Source organism: Oncorhynchus keta, unplaced genomic scaffold (genome assembly GCF_023373465.1).
Source record: "Oncorhynchus keta strain PuntledgeMale-10-30-2019 unplaced genomic scaffold, Oket_V2 Un_contig_383_pilon_pilon, whole genome shotgun sequence".
In the NCBI taxonomy this organism is placed as follows: Eukaryota; Metazoa; Chordata; class Actinopteri; order Salmoniformes; family Salmonidae; genus Oncorhynchus; species Oncorhynchus keta.
The window spans coordinates 66,347-87,500 of record NW_026287457.1 but is presented as its reverse complement, the minus strand read 5'-3'; the positions used below and the strand labels follow the sequence as shown (position 1 = coordinate 87,500).

Below are 21,154 nucleotides of genomic sequence, written 5' to 3'. Positions count from 1 at the left end.
GTATTAGCAGTAGTAATAGTAGTAGTAGTAGTATTAGTAGTAGTAGTAGTAGTATTAGTAGTAGTAGTAGTAGTAGTAGTAGTAGTATTAGTAGTAGTAGTAGTAGTAGTAGTCGTAGCTGATATGTGTCTCTATGGACGTGGGCCTTTACTTTTTTAACCATTCATCCATTTTGGAGCAAACGGAATGAGCAGCAGCTACGTTTGGCTACGTAAGGACCGTTACTGGGATTTCCTGTGAGAGAGGAACGGTAAATGTGATTGGATGTTAATTATTTGACTTGGCGACCTGTACTGTACTTGACATTGTGTTTTTCTTGTGTTGTGAACACAAGTTGTTTTAATTTCATTTTAATTTAATTTTTGGCAGTGAAACGAGGCTACTCAGGCGAGAAAAAACCCAAATGTATAGCCCTGTTGGAAAATGTAAATGGCCTGTTTGAAAACGTGAAGAAAATAATTTTAAAAAATGTCAAATGTGAATCGTGTTTTTATTTGGCGTACCCCCGACCCCGAGTTTGGCGTACCCCCGACCCCGAGTTTGGCGTACCCCCGACCCCGAGTTTGGCGTACCCCGACCCCGAGTTTGGCGTACCCCCGACCCCGAGTTTGGCGTACCCCCGACCCCGAGTTTGAGAATACATGTAGACCAATCAGGGTTTCTCTCCAAAATAATGTGGTGATCAATGGGGTCAAAAGCGACACTAAGGTCTAGGAGCACACGGACAGACGCAGAGTCTGACGGCATTAAAAGGTCATTTACCACCTTCACGAGTGCAGTCTCAGTGATGAGATGGAGGCCAGGGTAGAGGACTACTGTTGACCAGGGTAGAGGACTACTGTTGACCAGGGTAGAGGACTACTGTTGACCAGGGTCTATAGGGTAGAGGACTACTGTTGACCAGGGTAGAGGACTACTGTTGACCAGGGTCTATAGGGTATTGGACTACTGTTGACCAGGGTCTATTTTTTTTATTTTAATTTTACCTTTATTTAACCAGGCAAGTCAGTTAAGAACATATTCTTATTTTCAATGACGTCCTGGGAACAGTGGGTTAACTGCCTGTTCAGGGGCAGAACGACAGATTTGTACCTTGTCAGCTCAGGGGTTTGAACTCGCAACCTTCCGGTTACTAGTCCAACGCAGTATAGTGATGAGTGGGCTGACAGTACTGTACAGTATAGTGATGAGTGGGCTTACAGTACTGTACAGTATAGTGATGAGTGGGCTGACAGTACTGGACAGTATAGTGATGAGTGGGCTGACAGTACTGGACAGTAGAGTGATGAGTGGGCTGACAGTACTATACTGTATAGTGATGAGTGGGCTGACAAGGGTAAATCCCAAATGGAAACCTATTTCTTATCGGCCTTGGTCAAAAGTAGTGCACTACATAGGTAATAGGGTGCAATTTGGGACTCAAACAGCCTAAAGCAAGTGGCCCAGAGAGTGAGTGAGTCAGTCTGCCCTGTCTGCCACTGCCACCTAGCTATACTAGTATTGCCACACACTAGGTACAGTAGGATCACTTGTCTGATATTAGCTATCAATGCATTATACTTATATTTTTATTCTATTTTGTATGTATGGTATTCTGCCACTCTATTCAATCTATTCTGCCTCTCTATTCAATCTATTCTGCCACTCTATTCAATCTATTCTGCCTCTCTATTCAATCTATTCTGCCTCTCTATTCAATCTATACTGCCTCTCTATTCAATCTATTCTGCCTCTCTATTCAATCTATTCTGCCTCTCTATTCAATCTATTCTGCCTCTCTATTCAATCTATTCTGCCTCTCTATTCAATCTATACTGCCTCTCTATTCAATCTATTCTGCCTCTCTATTCAATCTATTCTGCCACTCTATTCAATCTATTCTGCCTCTCTATTCAATCTATTCTGCCACTCTATTCAATCTATTCTGCCTCTCTATTCAATCTATTCTGACAATCTATTCAATCTATACTGCCTCTCTATTCAATCTATACTGCCTCTCTATTCAATCTATTCTGCCTCTCTATTCAATCTATACTGCCTCTCTATTCAATCTATACTGCCTCTCTATTCAGTCTATTCTGCCTCTCTATTCAATCTATTCTGCCTCTCTATTCAATCTATTCTGCCTCTCTATTCAATCTATACTGCCTCTCTATTCAATCTATACTGCCTCTCTATTCAATCTATTCTGCCACTCTATTCAATCACTCTATTCAATCTATTCTGCCTCTCTATTCAGTCTATTCTGCCTCTCTATTCAATCTATTCTGCCTCTCTATTCAATCTATACTGCCTCTCTATTCAATCTATACTGCCTCTCTATTCAATCTATTCTGCCTCTCTATTCAATCTATTCTGCCTCTCTATTCAATCTATTCTGCCTCTCTATTCAATCTATTCTGCCTCTCTATTCAATCTATTCTGCCTCTCTATTCAATCTATTCTGCCACTCTATTCAATCTATTCTGCCTCTCTATTCAATCTATTCTGCCTCTCTATTCTGCCAGTCTATTCAATCTATTCTGCCACTCTATTCAATCTATTCTGCCTCTCTATTCAATCTATTCTGCCACTCTATTCAATCTATTCTGCCTCTCTATACTGTAATATGTGGCCAGTCCAGGACTAGTCATTTATTCTTGTACACTATACCGTTTTGTATTGTTAGATTGTCATGCATTGCAGCCAGGGGTTTGGTATGTTTTTGTAGCAGGAAATAAGGACAACATTAAGGTGAGTCTGTATTGTAATTTCTTATTTGTAAAGTATTTTTTTCTGTTTATCCTGCGATTAAAGTGTATTTATATTAATCCCAAGTTGTTCTAATTATACAAAATGAATACAACATGTGTAAATAGTATTCATTTGAGATGGAATTGACCTGCGTGTTGTTCACCCAAGCTTCCTACATCAAGGCACGGTCTTCTCTCCTCCGCCCGGTGCTTAACGGATCGTGAACGTGCGTCTTGTTTGTAATTCGTCCCTGGTGAGTTGTACCGACTTCAGTCACATGTCTGCAGAACCCGAGTCTGTTAGCAGACGGAACTAGCCACCTAGCTACTCAGCCTTTTTTTTTTACTTGACATTTTATCAAACAAGAGTCATTTGCACGAATATTATTGATCTAGTCATTTCTGATTTTCTTGTCAATATGTAAGTTTATCAACTTGATCGGGTCAAGACTAGTAATGGGGATGATGGATATGGAACTTGCTAGCTCGCTTCGTTAGCATTTTGTGTGTGTCTGTTAACGCTAACTCAGCTAGCTGGATAGACGAATTTATTTTTGTGATTAATGTTTGGATTTAACTTGCTTGGATGTCATGGCTTCAACGAAATGACAGGAATTACCTTCAAGTCACCAAATACGGATTAAATAAACGGTTTGATCGGCCGGGTGGTGGAGAGAGGAGACATGGTATTGTAGTTGTGCCTTGTAACGTTGCTCAACGTGACAGTGTGTTTTTATTTTTATTGTCATACTGATTGGCTAAGTAAACATTAGCATATAGCTAACAGGAAAGCTCCACAATGCATGACGCTTACGAACCGGTACCTATCCTGGAGAAACTGCCTCTCCAGATTGACTGTCTTGCGGCCTGGGGTAAGTTGATATTGGCAGCTTCTTTCTCTTTCTCTCTCTTTCTTTCTCTCTCTTTCTCTTCTTTCTCTCTCTTTCTCTTTCTCTCTTCTCTCTCTTTCTCTCTTCTCTCTCTCTGTCTCTTTCTCTTTCTCTATCTATCTATCTATCTATCTATCTATCTATCTATCTATCTATCTATCTATCTATCTATCTATCTATCTATCTATCTATCTATCTGTCTATCTATCTTAACTAACAACACAAGACCACTCTAGCTGGCTGGTTTGTTTACCATTTTAACGTTAGCCAGCTGATATCTTTACCAGTTTATTAGCTTGACGAGTTTTGAGGTGACAGATAATTGTAAACAAAGTCACCCTGTCTTGGGCCACCCTGTCGACGACAGAGAGATTTATTAGAGACCAAGTCATATTTAATGAATAGCATTGTATTTTAATGGCTTCCCAGTTGATGTCCTCATAGGGTGTGTACCGAATGGCACCCTAATTCCTAGGAGCCCTATTGGTTCTTATCAAGAGTAGTGCACTACATAAGGAAATGGGTGCTGTTTGGGACACGACCATGCTGAGGTCCTTCTATTTTCTATTTCCTATCACGTCACAGAGGACTGGCTTCTAGTTGGGACCAAACCAGGCCATCTGCTGCTCTACAGAATCAAAAAGGATGCAGGTGAAAGAGAGAGAGAGAGAGAGAGAGAGAGAGAGAGAGAGACCTCTGCTTTCAGCCTCTGTCCTGTGTTTTTGTGTGTGTATTGTTGGCTTCGGTGTGCAGTAGTTTCCAGTGTTATTACCTCCATCTTGGAGCAGATGTCTCAAACAAGGAAACATATCCGCTCTCTCTTTCTTCCTCGTAGGTACCAACAGGTTTGAGGTGACTCTGGAGAAATCCAACAAGAACTTCTCCAAGAAGATCCAGCAGGTAGGCAGATGGAAGTGAGGATGGAGGGGGCTGGGAGGTCTCTCTCTCTCTCTCTCTGTCCCCCCCCCCCTCCAGGCTTTTAAGGCACACTGTCCCAAGAGGACCCCTTACAGTGACTCGTCTCTGGTAATGTACGCACACTTCACATTCTGTTGAATGTGACAGGAATTACACATTTTAAAAAAAGGCACCATAGATTGAAACAAGTCTAGGTGACACTGTTGTCCCAGCCCTGTTCCAGACCTGTGATGTGCTACGGCCAACTCCGGTGACTGACAAGGAGTTGTGGTGACTTCACAGACTGACACTCACTCAGGTTACCATTGTCACCATCTCAGTTTCACCTCCGGTCTCTTTCTTCTGTTCCTCGCAGCTCTTCATTGTCTCACAGTACAAGATCCTCATCAGTCTACTGGGTAAAACATTTTCCTCAGCAAACAAACGGCCATATTGTTCACATGAACATAAGGTTGGTTATCTCAGTAATCCATAGGTCAAAGGTTGTTTTAAATATTGTCTGTTTGTGTCTGTGTGCATGGGTACGTGTGTGTCTGCATGCGTGTTCCTCTCTCTACAGAGAACAACATCCATGTCCACGACCTATTGACCTTTCAGCAGATTACTGTGGTCTCCAAGGCCAAAGGGGCAACGCTCTTCGCCTGTGACCTGCAGGTAAAATACAGCTCTGGTGACGGAGACATAGTTTGTAAATGTCTTGATGCGAACCAGTTCATTGTATTTATCTGAAGCTCCTGTAAAGATATTTCACACATTTCTGTTTTCCCTGTGACAATGGACATGTCGTCTTCTTCTTCTACTTCTTCCTGCAGCTGTCCCCTTCAGGGGAGGCCCAGCTGAGGATGTGTGTTGCGGTGAAGAAGAAGCTTCAGCTGTACTACTGGAAGGACAGGGAGTTCTATGAGCTACAGGTGAGACGGGGAGTTCTACAAGCTACAGGTGAGACGGGGAGTTCTACAAGCTACAGGTGAGACGGGGAGTTCTATGAGCTACAGGTGAGACGGGGAGTTCTATGAGCTACAGGTGAGACGGGGAGTTCTACAAGCTACAGGTGAGACGGGGAGTTCTACAAGCTACAGGTGAGACGGGGAGTTCTGTGAGCTACAGGTAAGACGGGGAGTTCTGTGAGCTACAGGTAAGACGGGGAGTTCTATGAGCTACAGGTGAGACGGGGAGTTCTATGAGCTACAGGTGAGACGGGGAGTTCTGTGAGCTACAGGTAAGACGGGGAGTTCTGTGAGCTACAGGTGAGACGGGGAGTTCTATGAGCTACAGGTGAGACGGGGAGTTCTATGAGCTGCAGGTGAGACGGGGAGTTCTATGAGCTGCAGGTGAGACGGGGAGTTCTATGAGCTACAGGTGAGACGGGGAGTTCTATGAGCTGCAGGTGAGACGGGGAGTTCTGTGAGCTGCAGGTGAGACGGGGAGTTCTGTGAGCTGCAGGTGAGACGGGGAGTTCTGTGAGCTGCAGGTGAGACGGGGAGTTCTGTGAGCTGCAGGTGAGATGGGGAGTTCTGTGAGCTGCAGGTGAGATGGGGAGTTCTGTGAGCTACAGGTGAGACGGGGAGTTCTATGAGCTGCAGGTGAGACGGGGAGTTCTATGAGCTACAGGTGAGACGGGGAGTTCTATGAGCTACAGGTGAGACGGGGAGTTCTATGAGCTGCAGGTGAGACGGGGAGTTCTATGAGCTGCAGGTGAGACGGGGAGTTCTGAGCTGCAGGTGAGACGGGGAGTTCTGTGAGCTACAGGTGAGACGGGGAGTTCTGTGAGCTACAGGTGAGGCGGGGAGTTCTGTGAGCTACAGGTGAGACGGGGAGTTCTGTGAGCTACAGGTGAGACGGGGAGTTCTGTGAGCTACAGGTGAGACGGGGAGTTCTGTGAGCTACAGGTGAGACGGGGAGTTCTGTGAGCTACAGGTGAGACGGGGAGTTCTGTGAGCTACAGGTGAGACGGGGAGTTCTGTGAGCTACAGGTGAGACGGGGAGTTCTGTGAGCTACAGGTGAGACGGGGAGTTCTGTGAGCTACAGGTGAGACGGGAGTTCTGTGAGCTACAGGTGAGACGGGAGTTCTGTGAGCTACAGGTGAGACGGGGAGTTCTGTGAGCTACAGGTGAGACGGGGGAGTTCTGTGAGCTACAGGTGAGACGGGGAGTTCTGTGAGCTACAGGTGAGACGGGGAGTTCTGTGAGCTACAGGTGAGACGGGGAGTTCTGTGAGCTACAGGTGAGACGGGGAGTTCTGTGAGCTACAGGTGAGACGGGGAGTTCTGTGAGCTACAGGTGAGACGGGAGTTCTGTGAGCTACAGGTGAGACGGGGAGTTCTGTGAGCTACAGGTGAGACGGGGAGTTCTGTGAGCTACAGGTGAGACGGGGAGTTCTGTGAGCTACAGGTGAGACGGGGAGTTCTGTGAGCTACAGGTGAGACGGGGAGTTCTACAAGCTACAGGTGAGACGGGGAGTTCTACAAGCTACAGGTGAGACGGGGAGTTCTATGAGCTACAGGTGAGACGGGGAGTTCTATGAGCTACAGGTGAGACGGGGAGTTCTATGAGCTACAGGTGAGACGGGTTAATGGCCTCGGTGGCCTGGCAGGTGGCCTGGCAGATTGGGCTCCTCTTGAAGGCCAAATGACCTTACCCATAAAATCACGAAATTCCAGACCTTCAAGATGGGCGTGTGAGTGGACAGACTCTTACCAGAGAACATGGGAACGATTGAGGAAAATGCAGACCTCACATTTAGAAGGATTTTTGTTAACCAATAAGTGTTTTTTGTTTTGTCTTTCAGGGGGACTTTTCTGCTCCAGACATCCCGAAGTCCATGGCCTGGTGTGAGAACTCTATCTGTGTAGGCTTCAAGAGAGACTACTACCTCATCCGGGTCAGTGGGGCACAAAACAGGAAACACTGTGTGTGGATTTCATGTGAACCTGTGGAAGACATCTTCTAATATAATATATATTATGTATACGAGCTATTATTATGAAGAGGGGCTTTGACCTCTTTCTCAATTACCCTCTTCGTCTTCACTGATTGGAGAAGACTTGACATGTTAACAATGGTATGGTAGAAGCTTATAATTAGCTTTCACCAGTTGTTTCAGCTTCCGAATCAGGACAGGAGCGGATAGGAGGAGGGTTGTGCGTTTTACCCCTCTGTATCCTCAGACCTCTGTTATCCTCCAGATGGATGGGCGTGGCTCCATCAAGGAGCTCTTCCCCACGGGGAAGCAGCTGGAGCCCCTGGTGGTACCCCTGGCTGATGGGAAGGTGGCGGTGGGCCAGGATGACCTCACGGTGGTGCTCAACGAGGAGGGGGTCTGCACTCAGAAGTGTGCCCTCAACTGGACCGACATCCCCATTGATATGGGTAATTTATATTTCCTTGTTATGGCATCTTTCCCCTGGCTCAGCAGTATGTACATTAATATCCTGCCTTTCTGGTATTAGATAATGGCTATGCTTAAATGACTTTGCGCCATGTTGTTTTTCTACAGACTTGCTACTTCTTTTTGTTTCAAGTTTTTGTGTAGCCTACTTCACACTTACGATGCAATATTACTTTAAACACTAAAACGAATTAATTACTGTTGGCTATGTTTTGTCATCTACAGACTGAATGCCACTTCGTTATATATATATTATAACTCGGTGTGTTATGGTTGGAACGTGAAAATGATGAGGCTGTACTTGCGAACATAAGCAGCCATTTTAAATTTAAACTGTTTCTAATTTTTTTTAAATCTTCGCTTAACTTGCACGGGAGAGAATGCTAAATTATAGCTGGTCCCATAAGATAACATAGCAAACATTAGCCCTGTGCTAACCTCGCCAGGTGACAGTGATTTTATATTCTGAAACAATGTTTTATTTTTTTATTTTAATCAGCCTATCAAAGAGTTTAGACTTTACATCCACCGACCAATGGTATTTCTTTAAAATAGGTCAAACCCCCAACCACTAGAGGGATATTTTAAACCTAAAAATTCAAAGTTTACGTTTGTTCCTTATGGTCTGTAACAGAATGTTGTGTGCCAACTTTGATCCTTGGCAAGACTACTACTAATGTTAGACATTTTCGCATATATGAAACAATGCCACGTTTTCTGTTTATCACGTTTATTGGTCACGTGCAGATGTTACTGCGGGTTTAACGAAATCCATGTGGTTTTATGGATGAAATATGGACATTTATCATGCATCGTGAAAAGAAAAGCAAAGAGCCTTATGGATTTGTCCAATATCAGCCATGATCACCATCACTTTTAGGTGGCTGAAGTGGTTCACTCCAAGACCATAGTGGCCCACTGCTGAAGTGGTTCACTCCAAGACCATAGTGGCCCACTGCTGAAGTGGTTGACTCCAAGACCATAGTGGCCCACTGCTGAAGTGGTTGACTCCAAGACCATAGTGGCCCACTGCTGAAGTGGTTGACTCCAAGACCATAGTGCACTTTGACCATGGGTTGAGCCCACCATGTGTCACGCTGAAGTGTTGAGAAAAGACCATAGTGGCCCACTGCTGAAGTGGTTGACTAAGTCCATAGTGGCCCACTGCTGATTCAAAACTCATGTGATGAAGTGGATAATTATTATAATGCAAAGCCATTTAGTGGCCCACTGTGAAGTGGTTGACTAAGACTATAGTGGCCCACTGCTGAAGTGGTGTAGGCCAACATCTCCCCACCATAGTGGCCCACTGCTGAAGTGGTTGACCAAGACCATAGTGGCCCACTGCTGAAGTGGTTGGCACCACCAGGCTTTCACCTCAGTGGCCTGCAAGCCAAGGCGACATATAGAATAGGACCACGGTGGTTCATGGGGTTCATGGTGAATTGAGGGTGTACTCAAGACAAAGTGGCCCACTGCTGATTAGTGGTTGACTCCAAGACCATAGTGGCCCACTGCTGAAGTGGTGAATGGATGTGGCCCATGCTGAAGTGTTACTCCAAGACTTCCCATAGAAGTGGTTGAAAAGACCATAATTTGTTTTTGCTCATTTATTATGACCAAGATCCCACTTCAAGTGGTTGACTCCAAGACCAAGGCCCAGCTAAGTCTTCCTGGGGCCCACTGCTGGAAGTGGTTGACTCCAAGACCATAGTACTTTCCTGGGGTTTATTATGGCCCACTGCTGAAGTGGTTGACAAGACCATAGTGCACTTTGACCATGGGGTTTAGCCCACTTTGTGTCCCCATTTTTTGTTGAGAAAAACTGTTCCAAGGTTGCAGCTAAAACTCTTCCTGGGGTTTATTATGGATCCCCTGGAGGCATAAGTTCCTGCCAAGGCAGCAGCTACATCTTCCCACTGGGGTTTATTATGGATCCCCACCTCAGTGGCCTGCAAGGCAGCAGCTATCTTCCTGGGGTTCATTATGGAATTGAGGGTGTCCATACAAGTGCCACATGCATTAGTCTTCCATTAGGGGTTTGATGTGAATGGATGGGCTATCCCCATTTAGACTTCCTATAGAAGGCAGAAAGCTAATTTCCTTTTGGTTTTATTATGGATCCCCATTAGTTCCTGTCAAGGCAGCAGCTACTCTTCCTGGGGTTTATTATGGATCCCCATTAGTTCCTGTCAAGGCAGCAGCTACTCTTCCTGGGGTTTATTATGGATCCCCATTAGTTCCTGCCAAGGCAGCAGCTACTCTTCCTGGGGTTTATTATGGATCCCCATTAGTTCCTGTCAAGGCAGCAGCTACTCTTCCTGGGGTTTATTATGGATCCCCATTAGTTCCTGCCAAGGCAGCAGCTACTCTTCCTGGGGTTTATTATGGATCCCCATTAGTTCCTGCCAAGGCAGCAGCTACTCTTCCTGGGGTTTATTATGGATCCCCATTAGTTCCTGCCAAGGCAGCAGCTACTCTTCCTGGGGTTTATTATGGATCCATGTGTATGCGTGTGTGTGTAGTGAAAATGCTATCGTGTGTGTGTCTGTGCCATGTAGTCATGTCTCTATGTAGTACTGTGGAATAGAGTTCCATGTAGTCATGGCTCTATGTAGTACTGTGGAATAGAGTTCCATGTAGTCATGGCTCTATGTAGTACTGTGGAATAGAGTTCCATGTAGTCATGGCTCTATGTAGTACTGTGGAACAGAGTTCCATGTGGTCATGGCTCTATGTAGTACTGTGGAACAGAGTTCCATGTGGTCATGGCTCTATGTAGTACTAGAGTTCCATGTTCATGGCTCTTTATTACTGTGGAACAGAGTTCCATGTAAGGCATGGCAGCTATCTTCCTGGGGTTTATTCCATGGATCATGGCTCTATGTAGTTCCTGGAATAGCAGTTCCATGTTCCTGGCTTATATGTATCCTGTGGAATAGAGTTCCATGTAGTCATGGCTCTATGTTCCTGGGGTTTATTCCATGTAGTCATGGCTCTATGTAGTACTGTGGAATAGAGTTCCATGTAGTCATGGCTCTAGTAGTACTGTGGAATAGAGTTCCATGTTCATGGCTCTATGTAGTACTGTGGAATAGAGTTCCATGTAGTCATGGCTCTATGTAGTACTGTGGAATAGAGTTCCATGTAGTCATGGCTCTATGTAGTACTGTGGAATAGAGTTCCATGTAGTCAGGCTCTCTTCTGTGGAATAGAGTTCCATGTAGTCATGGCTCTACATTAGTTCTGTGGAATAGAGTTACATGTAGTCATGGCTCTACTTACTGTGGAATAGAGTTACATGCGGTCAGTTCTATACAAGCTCTTTAAAAGCTCAGTTGGTAGAGCATGGCGCTTGTAACGCCAGGGTCAGGGGTTCAATTCCCTCCACCCCACAAATGTATGCACAGTGACTGTAAGTCGCTTTGGATAAAAGCGTCCGCTAAATGGCATATATTATTATATTATTATATATTTATGTAGTACTGTGGAATAGAGTTACATGTGGTCATGGCTCTATGTAGTACTGTGGAATAGAGTTACATGTAGTCCTGGCTCTATGTAGTACTGTGGAATAGAGTTCCATGTGGTCATGGCTCTATGTAGTACTGTGGAATAGAGTTCCATGTGGTCATGGCTCTATGTAGTACTGTGGAATAGAGTTCCATGTAGCCATGGCTCTATGTAGTACTGTTTTCCTTCCGTAGTCAGAGAGTTACATGACTTCATCAAATAGAAGTAATTCTCCATCAGATACTGATACAGCCCAGTGTTACTCCCTTAATACTGTTGATATGAGTCCTCTGGACTCGTGGTTAAACTTCTTTAACAAGAGCTGCAATACTGCCATCTGCAGGACAACTAGAGATGACCACCTAAAATCCTACTGTTCACTTTGTAATGCCCATCCTCCAGTCTAGAATATCACATATGTAACAAATCAGATGGGGAGGGAGGGGAACGGACGGACCCATGTGACATTAGAATCAAATCTGGGGGGCGATTACGTGGACAAGGCACTTCACATCTGTTTTGGGGAGGCAGGTGGCCTAGTGGTTAGAGGTGACAGGAGGCCTAGTGGTTAGAGGAGGCAGGTGGCCTAGTGGTTAGAGGAGGCTGGTGGCCTAGTGGTTAGAGGAGGCGGGTGGCCTAGTGGTTAGAGGAGGCGGGTGGCCTAGTGGTTAGAGGAGGCGGGTGGCCTAGTGGTTAGAGGAGGCGGGTGGCCTAGTGGTTAGAGGAGGCGGGTGGCCTAGTGGTTAGAGGAGGCGGGTGGCCTAGTGGTTAGAGGAGGCGGGTGGCCTAGTGGTTAGAGGAGGCGGGTGGCCTAGTGGTTAGAGGAGGCGGGTGGCCTAGTGGTTAGAGGAGGCGGGTGGCCTAGTGGTTAGAGGAGGCGGGTGGCCTAGTGGTTAGAGGAGGCGGGTGGCCTAGTGGTTAGAGGAGGCGGGTGGCCTAGTGGTTAGAGGAGGCGGGTGGTTAGTGGTTAGAGGGACGGCCTAGTGGTTAGAGGAGACGGGTGGCCTAGTGGTTAGAGGAGGCGGGTGGCCTAGTGGTTAGAGGAGGCAGGTGGCCTAGTGGTTAGAGGAGGCAGGGTGGCCTAGTGGTTAGAGGAGGCGGGTGGCCTAGTGGTTAGAGGAGGCGGGTGGCCTAGTGGTTAGAGGAGGCGGGTGGCCTAGTGGTTAGAGGAGGCGGGTGGCCTAGTGGTTAGAGGAGGCGGGTGGCCTAGTGGTTAGAGGAGGCGGGTGGCCTAGTGGTTAGAGGAGGCGGGTGGCCTAGTGGTTAGAGGAGGCGGGTGGCCTAGTGGTTAGAGGAGGCGGGTGGCCTAGTGGTTAGAGGAGGCGGGTGGCCTAGTGGTTAGAGGAGGCGGGTGGCCTAGTGGTTAGAGGAGGCGGGTGGCCTGGTGGTTAGAGCGTTGGACTAGTAACCAAAGAGTTCATAGATCAAATCCCCGAGCTGACAAAGTAAAAAATCTGTCGTTCTGCCCCTGAACAGGCAGTTAACCCACTGTTCCTAGACCAGTTAACCCACTGTTCCTAGACCAGTTAACCCACTGTTCCTAGACCAGTTAACCCACTGTTCCTAGACCAGTTAACCCACTGTTCCTAGGCCAGTTAACCCACTGTTCCTAGACCAGTTAACCCACTGTTCCTAGACCAGTTAACCCACTGTTCCTAGACCAGTTAACCCACTGTTCCTAGACCAGTTAACCCACTGTTCCTAGGCCAGTTAACCCACTGTTCCTAGACCAGTTAACCCACTGTTCCTAGACCAGTTAACCCACTGTTCCTAGACCAGTTAATCCACTGTTCCCAGACCAGTTAACCCACTGTTCCTAGACCAGTTAACCCACTGTTCCTAGACCAGTTAACCCACTGTTCCTAGGCCAGTTAACCCACTGTTCCTAGACCAGTTAACCCACTGTTCCTAGACCAGTTAACCCACTGTTCCCAGACCAGTTAACCCACTGTTCCCAGACCAGTTAACCCACTGTTCCTAGACCAGTTAACCCACTGTTCCTAGACCAGTTAACCCACTGTTCCTAGACCAGTTAACCCACTGTTCCTAGACCAGTTAACCCACTGTTCCTAGGCCGTAATTGAAAATAAGAATTTGTTCTTAACTGACTTGCCTAGTTAAAATAATGTTTAAAAAAAAACTACACAGACATCTGACCAGTCAGTCAAATACACCTGATAGTTGCTTTGATGATCAGAACGTACTGAGGTATGTTAAGGACGCTACCATGAACAACTATTGGAACAGGTCTCTGATACACATCATCAAGCCAAAGAAACTGTTTATATTTAAACGATTGCTTATGTTCGCAAGTACGGCCCTGGTGAATTTAACTTGATAGTATCTCGAGCCACATAGTTCATAACAGGTTGGTTGTAACCTGTTGTCCAGGTTGGTTGTAACCTGTTGTCCAGGTTGTAATGCCCCTGTTGTCCAGGTTGTAATGCCCCTGTTGTCCAGGTTGTAATGCCCCTGTTGTCCAGGTTGGTTGTAATGCCCCTGTTGTCCAGGTTGTAATACCCCTGTTGTCCAGGTTGGTTGTAATACCCCTGTTGTCCAGGTTGGTTGTAATGCCCCTGTCCAGGTTGTCCCCCTGTTGTCCAGGTTGTAATGCCCCTGTTGTCCAGGTTGGTTGTAATGCCCCTGTTGTCCAGGTTGTCCCTGTTGTCCAGGTTGGTTGTAATGCCCCTGTTGTCCAGGTTGGTTGTAATGCCCCTGTTGTCCAGGTTGGTTGTAATGCCCCTGTTGTCCAGGTTGGTTAATGCCCCTGTTGTCCAGGTTGTAATGCCCCTGTTGTCCAGGTTGGTTGTAATGCCCCTGTTGTCCAGGTTGTAATGCCCCTGTTGTCCAGGTTGTAATGCCCCTGTTGTCCAGGTTGGCCCCTTTGTAATGCCCCCTGTTGTCCAGGTTGTAATGCCCCTGTTGTCCAGGTTGTTGTCCAGGTTGTAATACCCCTGTTGTCCAGGTTGTAATACCCCTGTTGTCCAGGTTGTAATACCCCTGTTGTCCAGGTTGTAATGTCCAGGTTGTAATGCCCCTGTTGTCCAGGTTGTAATACCCCTGTTGTCCAGGTTGTAATGCCCCTGTTGTCCAGGTTGTTGTCCATGCCCCTGTTGTCCAGGTTGTAATACCCCTGTTGTCCAGGTTGTAATACCCAGGTTGTAATGCCCTGTTGTCCAGGTTGGTAATACCCCTGTTGTCCAGGTTGTAATACCCCTGTTGTCCAGGTTGTAATACCCCTGTTGTCCAGGTTGTAACCTGTTGTCCAGGTTGTAATGCCCCTGTTGTCCAGGTTGTAATGCCCCTGTTGTCCAGGTTGTAATGCCCCTGTTGTCCAGGTTGTAATACCCCTGTTGTCCAGGTTGTAATACCCTGTTGTCCAGGTTGTAATACCCCTGTTGTCCAGGTTGGTGTAATGCCCCAGGTTGGTTGTAATGTTTGTCCAGGTTGTAATAACCCTGTTGTCCAGGTTGGTTGTTGTCCAGGTTGTTGTATGCCCCTGTTGTCCAGGTTGGTTGTAATGCCCCTGTTGTCCAGGTTGTTGTAATACCCCTGTTGTCCAGGTTGTAATGCCCCTGTTGTCCAGGTTGTTGTAATGCCCCTGTTGTCCAGGTTGTAATGCCCCTGTTGTCCAGGTTGGTTGTAATACCCCTGTTGTCCAGGTTGTAACCCTGTTGTCCAGGTTGTAATGCCCCTGTTGTCCAGGTTGTAATGCCCCTGTTGTCCAGGTTGTAATGCCCTGTTGTCCAGGTTGTAATGCCCCTGTTGTCCAGGTTGTAATGCCCCTGTTGTCCAGGTTGGTTGTAATGCCCCTGTTGTCCAGGTTGGTTGTAATGCCCCTGTTGTCCAGGTTGGTTGTAATACCCCTGTTGTCCAGGTTGGTTGTAATTGTTGTCCAGGTTGGTTGTAATGCCCCTGTTGTCCAGGTTGGTTGTAATACCCCTGTTGTCCAGGTTGGTTGTAATACCCCTGTTGTCCAGGTTGGTTGTAATACCCCTGTTGTCCAGGTTGGTTGTAATACCCCTGTTGTCCAGGTTGTAATGCCCCTGTTGTCCAGGTTGTAATACCCCTGTTGTCCAGGTTGTAATGCCCCTGTTGTCCAGGTTGTAATACCCCTATTGTCCAGGTTGTAATTCCCCTGTTGTCCAGGTTGGTTGTAATTCCCCTGTTGTCCAGGTTGGTTGTAATACCCCTGTTGTCCAGGTTGGTTGTAATACCCCTGTTGTCCAGGTTGTAATGCCCCTGTTGTCCAGGTTGGTTGTAATACCCCTGTTGTCCAGGTTGGTTGTAATACCCCTGTTGTCCAGGTTGGTTGTAATACCCCTGTTGTCCAGGTTGTTGTCCAGGTTGGTTGTAATACCCCTGTTGTCCAGGTTGGTTGTAATACCCCTGTTGTCCAGGTTGGTTGTAATACCCCTGTTGTCCAGGTTGGTTGTAATACCCCTGTTGTCCAGGTTGGTTGTAATACCCCTGTTGTCCAGGTTGGTTGTAATACCCCTGTTGTCCAGGTTGGTTGTAATACCCCTGTTGTCCAGGTTGGTTGTAATACCCCTGTTGTCCAGGTTGGTTGTAATACCCCTGTTGTCCAGGTTGTTGTCCCCTGTTGTCCAGGTTGGTTGTGTCCAGGTTGTAATACCCCTGTTGTCCAGGTTGGTTGTAATACCCCTGTTGTCCAGGTTGGTTGTAATACCCCTGTTGTCCAGGTTGGTTGTAATACCCCTGTTGTCCAGGTTGGTTGTAATACCCCTGTTGTCCAGGTTGTTACCCCTGTTGTCCAGGTTGGTTGTAATACCCCTGTTGTCCAGGTTGTAATGCCCCTGTTGTCCAGGTTGGTTGTAATACCCCTGTTGTCCAGGTTGTTGTAAACCCCTGTTGTCCAGGTTGTTGTAATACCCCTGTTGTCCAGGTTGGTAATACCCCTGTTGTCCAGGTTGTAATACCCCTGTTGTCCAGGTTGTAATACCCCTGTTGTCCAGGTTGTAATACCCCTGTTGTCCAGGTTGGTTGTAATACCCCTGTTGTCCAGGTTGTAATACCCCTGTTGTCCAGGTTGTTGTAATACCCCTGTTGTCCAGGTTGTAATACCCCTGTTGTCCAGGTTGTAATACCCCTGTTGTCCAGGTGTTGTCCAGGTTGTAATGCCCCTGTTGTCCAGGTTGTAATGCCCCTGTTGTCCAGGTTGTAATACCCCTGTTGTCCAGGTTGTAATTGTTGTCCAGGTTGTAATGCCCCTGTTGTCCAGGTTGTAATACCCCTGTTGTCCAGGTTGTAATACCCCTGTTGTCCAGGTTGTAATACCCTGTTGTCCAGGTTGGTTGTACCCCTGTTGTCCAGGTTGGTTGTAATACCCCTGTTGTCCAGGTTGGTTGTAATGCCCCTGTTGTCCAGGTTGGTTGTAATGCCCCTGTTGTCCAGGTTGGTTGTAATGCCCTGTTGTCCAGGTTGTAATGCCCCCCTGTTGTCCAGGTTGTAATGCCCCTGTTGTCCAGGTTGTAATGCCCCTGTTGTCCAGGTTGTTGTCCAGGTTGTAACCTGTTGTCCAGGTTGTAATGCCCCTGTTGTCCAATGCCCCTGTTGTCCAGGTTGTAATGCCCCTGTTGTCCAGGTTGTAATACCCCTGTTGTCCAGGTTGTAATGCCCCTGTTGTCCAGGTTGTAATGCCCCTTTGTCCAGGTTGTAATGCCCCTGTTGTCCAGGTTGTAATGCCCCTGTTGTCCAGGTTGTAATACCCCTGTTGTCCAGGTTGTAATACCCCTGTGTCCAGGTTGGTTGTAATACCCCTGTTGTCCAGGTTGTAATGCCCCTGTTGTCCAGGTTGTAATGCCCCTGTTGTCCAGGTTGTAATGCCCCTGTTGTCCAGGTTGTAATGCCCCTGTTGTCCAGGTTGTAATACCCCTGTTGTCCAGGTTGGTTGTAATGCCCTGTTGTCCAGGTTGGTTGTAATGCCCCTGTTGTCCAGGTTGGTTGTAATGCCCCTGTTGTCCAGGTTGGTTGTAATGCCCCTGTTGTCCAGGTTGGTTGTAATACCCCTGTTGTCCAGGTTGGTTGTGATACCCTGTTGTCCAGGTTGTAATGCCCCTGTTGTCCAGGTTGTAATGCCCCTGTTGTCCAGGTTGTAATGCCCCTGTTGTCCAGGTTGTAATGCCAGGTTGTAATGCCCCTGTTGTCCAGGTTGTAATGCCCCTGTTGTCCAGGTTGTAATGTTGTCCCCCCTGTTGTCCAGGTTGGTTGTAATACCCCTGTTGTCCAGGTTGGTTGTAATACCCCTGTTGTCCAGGTTGGTTGTCCAGGTAATACCCCCAGGTTGTTGTCCAGGTTGGTTGTAATGCCCCTGTTGTCCAGGTTGGTTGTAATGCCCCTGTTGTCCAGGTTGGTTGTAATGCCCCTGTTGTCCAGGTTGGTTTGTAATACCCCTGTTGTCCAGGTTGGTTGTGATACCACTGTTGTCCAGGTTGTAATGCCCCTGTTGTCCAGGTTGTAATGCCCCTGTTGTCCAGGTTGTAATGCCCCTGCCCCCTGTTGTCCAGGTTGTAATGCCCCTGTTGTCCAGGTTGTAATGCCCCTGTTGTCCAGGTTGTAATACCCCTGTTGTCCAGGTTGTAATGTTGTCCAGGTTGGTTTGTCCAGGTAATGCCCCTGTTGTCCAGGTTGGGTCCAGGTGGTTGTAATACCCCTGTTGTCCAGGTTGGTTGTAATACCCCTGTTGTCCAGGTTGGTTGTAATACCCCTGTTGTCCAGGTTGGTTGTAATGCCCCTGTTGTCCAGGTTGGTTGTAATACCCCTGTTGTCCAGGTTGGTTGTAATGCCCCTGTTGTCCAGGTTGGTTGTAATACCCCTGTTGTCCAGGTTGGTTGTAATACCCCTGTTGTCCAGGTTGGTTGTAATACCCCTGTTGTCCAGGTTGGTTGTAATACCCCTGTTGTCCAGGTTGGTTGTAGGTTGGTTGTAATACCCCTGTTGTCCAGGTTGTAATACCCCTGTTGTCCAGGTTGGTTGTAATACCCCTGTTGTCCAGGTTGGTTGTAATGCCCCTGTTGTCCAGGTTGGTTGTAATACCCCTGTTGTCCAGGTTGGTTGTAATACCCCTGTTGTCCAGGTTGGTTGTAAGGTTGGTTGTAATGCCCCTGTTGTCCAGGTTGGTTGTAATACCCCTGTTGTCCAGGTTGGTTGTAATACCCCTGTTGTCCAGGTTGGTTGTAATACCCCTGTTGTCCAGGTTGGTTGTAATACCCCTGTTGTCCAGGTTGGTTGTAATACCCCTGTTGTCCAGGTTGGTTGTAATACCCCTGTTGTCCAGGTTGGTTGTAATACCCCTGTTGTCCAGGTTGGTTGTAATACCCCTGTTGTCCAGGTTGGTTGTAATACCCCTGTTGTCCAGGTTGTAATGCCCCTGTTGTCCAATGCCCCTGTTGTCCAGGTTGTAATGCCCCTGTTGTCCAGGTTGTAATGCCCCTGTTGTCCAGGTTGGTTGTAATGCCCCTGTTGTCCAGGTTGGTTGTAATACCCCTGTTGTCCAGGTTGGTTGTAATACCCCTGTTGTCCAGGTTGGTTGTAATGCCCCTGTTGTCCAGGTTGGTTGTAATACCCCTGTTGTCCAGGTTGGTTGTAATGCCCCTGTTGTCCAGGTTGTAATGCCCCTGTTGTCCAGGTTGTTGTCCAGGTTGTAATACCCCTGTTGTCCAGGTTGTTGTAGGTTGTCCAGGTTGTAATGCCCCTGTTGTCCAGGTTGGTTGTAATACCCCTGTTGTCCAGGTTGGTTGTAATACCCCTGTTGTCCAGGTTGGTTGTAATACCCCTGTTGTCCAGGTTGGTTGTAATGCCCCTGTTGTCCAGGTTGGTTGTAATGCCCCTGTTGTCCAGGTTGGTTGTAATGCCCCTGTTGTCCAGGTGTTGTCCCAGGTTGTAATGCCCCTGTTGTCCAGGTTGGTTGTAATGCCCCTGTTGTCCAGGTTGGTAATACCCCTGTTGTCCAGGTTGTTGTAATACCCCTGTTGTCCAGGTTGGTTGTAATGCCCCTGTTGTCCAGGTTGGTTGTAATGCCCCTGTTGTCCAGGTTGGTTGTAATGCCCCTGTTGTCCAGGTTGGTTGTAATACCCCTGTTGTCCAGGTTGGTTGTATGCCCCTGTTGTCCAGGTTGTTGTAATGCCCCTGTTGTCCAGGTTGGTTGTAATGCCCCCCCTGTTGTCCAGGTTGGTTGTAATGCCCCTGTTGTCCAGGTTGGTTGTAATACCCCTGTTGTCCAGGTTGGTTGTAATACCCTGTTGTCCAGGTTGGTTGTAATGCCCCTGTTGTCCAGGTTGGTTGTAATACCCCTGTTGTCCAGGTTGGTTGTAATACCCCTGTTGTCCAGGTTGGTTGTAATACCCCTGTTGTCCAGGTTGTAATGCCCCTGTTGTCCAGGTTGGTTGTAATGCCCCTGTTGTCCAGGTTGGTTGTAAGGTTGCCCCTGTTGTCCAGGTTGTAATACCCCTGTTGTCCAGGTTGGTTGTAATACCCTGTTGTCCAGGTTGTAATACCCCTGTTGTCCAGGTTGTAATACCCCTGTTCCAGGTAATACCCCTGTTGTCCAGGTTGGTTGTAATACCCCTGTTGTCCAGGTTGGTTGTAATACCCCTGTTGTCCAGGTTGGTTGTAATTGTTGTATACCCCTGTTGTCCAGGTTGGTTGTAATGTTGTCCAGGTTGTTGTAATACCCCTGTTGTCCAGGTTGGTGTTGTCCAGGTTGTATGCCCCTGTTGTCCAGGTTGGTTGTAATACCCCTGTTGTCCAGGTTGGTTGTAATGCCCCTGTTGTCCAGGTTGGTTGTAATGCCCCTGTTGTCCAGGTTGGTTGTAATGCCCCTGTTGTCCAGGTTGGTTGTAATGCCCCTGTTGTCCAGGTTGGTTGTAATGCCCCTGTTGTCCAGGTTGGTTGTAATGCCCCTGTTGTCCAGGTTGTAATGCCCCTGTTGTCCAGGTTGGTTGTAATACCCCTGTTGTCCAGGTTGTAATGCCCCTGTTGTCCAGGTTGGTTGTAATACCCCTGTTGTCCAGGTTGTAATGCCCCTGTTGTCCAGGTTGGTTGTCCAGGTTAATACCCCTGTTGTCCAGGTTGGTTGTAATACCCCTGTTGTCCAGGTTGTAGGTTGTATGCCCCTGTTGTCCAGGTTGGTTGTAATGCCCCTGTTGTCCAGGTTGGTTGTAATACCCCTGTTGTCCAGGTTGTAATGCCCCTGTTGTCCAGGTTGGTTGCCCCTGTTGTCCAGGTTGTAATACCCCTGTTGTCCAGGTTGTTGTCCAGGTTGTTGTAATACCCCTGTTGTCCAGGTGTTGTAATGCCCCTGTTGTCCAGTTTGGTTGTAATGCCCCTGTTGTCCAGGTTGTAATACCCCTGTTGTCCAGGTTGGTTGTAAGGTTGGTTGTAATACCCCTGTTGTCCAGGTTGGTTGTAATGCCCCTGTTGTCCAGGTTGGTTGTAATGCCCCTGTTGTCCAGGTTGTAATGCCCCTGTTGTCCAGGTTGTAATGCCCCTGTTGTCCAGGTTGGTTGTAATGCCCCTGTTGGTCCAGGTTGTTGTCCAGGTTGGTTGTGCCCCTGTTGTCCAGGTTGTAATGCCCCTGTTGTCCAGGTTGTAATGCCCCTGTTGTCCAGGTTGTAATGCCCCTGTTGTCCAGGTTGTAATGCCCCTGTTGTCCAGGTTGTAATGCCCCTGTTGTCCAGGTTGTAATACCCCTG

General features: G+C 47.4%; 1 protein-coding gene and 2 long non-coding RNA genes across 3 annotated transcripts in view; all 3 read left to right on the top strand.

The window, feature by feature from the left end:
• The first annotated feature begins 2,997 nt into the window (after positions 1-2,997).
• Positions 2,998-21,154, top strand: part of LOC118362007 (vam6/Vps39-like protein) — a 76,671-nt gene continuing 58,514 nt past the window's right edge. Inside the window, exons 1-8 of the mRNA XM_052508659.1 lie at positions 2,998-3,604; positions 4,208-4,273; positions 4,458-4,522; positions 4,896-4,938; positions 5,100-5,194; positions 5,353-5,451; positions 7,329-7,421; positions 7,726-7,909. Coding sequence (XP_052364619.1) covers positions 3,532-3,604; positions 4,208-4,273; positions 4,458-4,522; positions 4,896-4,938; positions 5,100-5,194; positions 5,353-5,451; positions 7,329-7,421; positions 7,726-7,909 — 718 coding nt within the window. The 5' untranslated portion in view covers positions 2,998-3,531. The remainder of the gene's footprint in view (positions 3,605-4,207; positions 4,274-4,457; positions 4,523-4,895; positions 4,939-5,099; positions 5,195-5,352; positions 5,452-7,328; positions 7,422-7,725; positions 7,910-21,154) is intronic.
• Positions 5,516-7,255, top strand: LOC127924210 (uncharacterized). Its single transcript, XR_008117154.1, has 3 exons — positions 5,516-5,619; positions 6,960-7,043; positions 7,100-7,255. It is a non-coding gene; the product is annotated as an uncharacterized LOC127924210 (long non-coding RNA).
• On the top strand, positions 5,690-6,146 carry LOC127924212 (uncharacterized). The gene is made up of 3 exons (XR_008117157.1): positions 5,690-5,731; positions 5,872-5,927; positions 6,096-6,146. It is a non-coding gene; the product is annotated as an uncharacterized LOC127924212 (long non-coding RNA).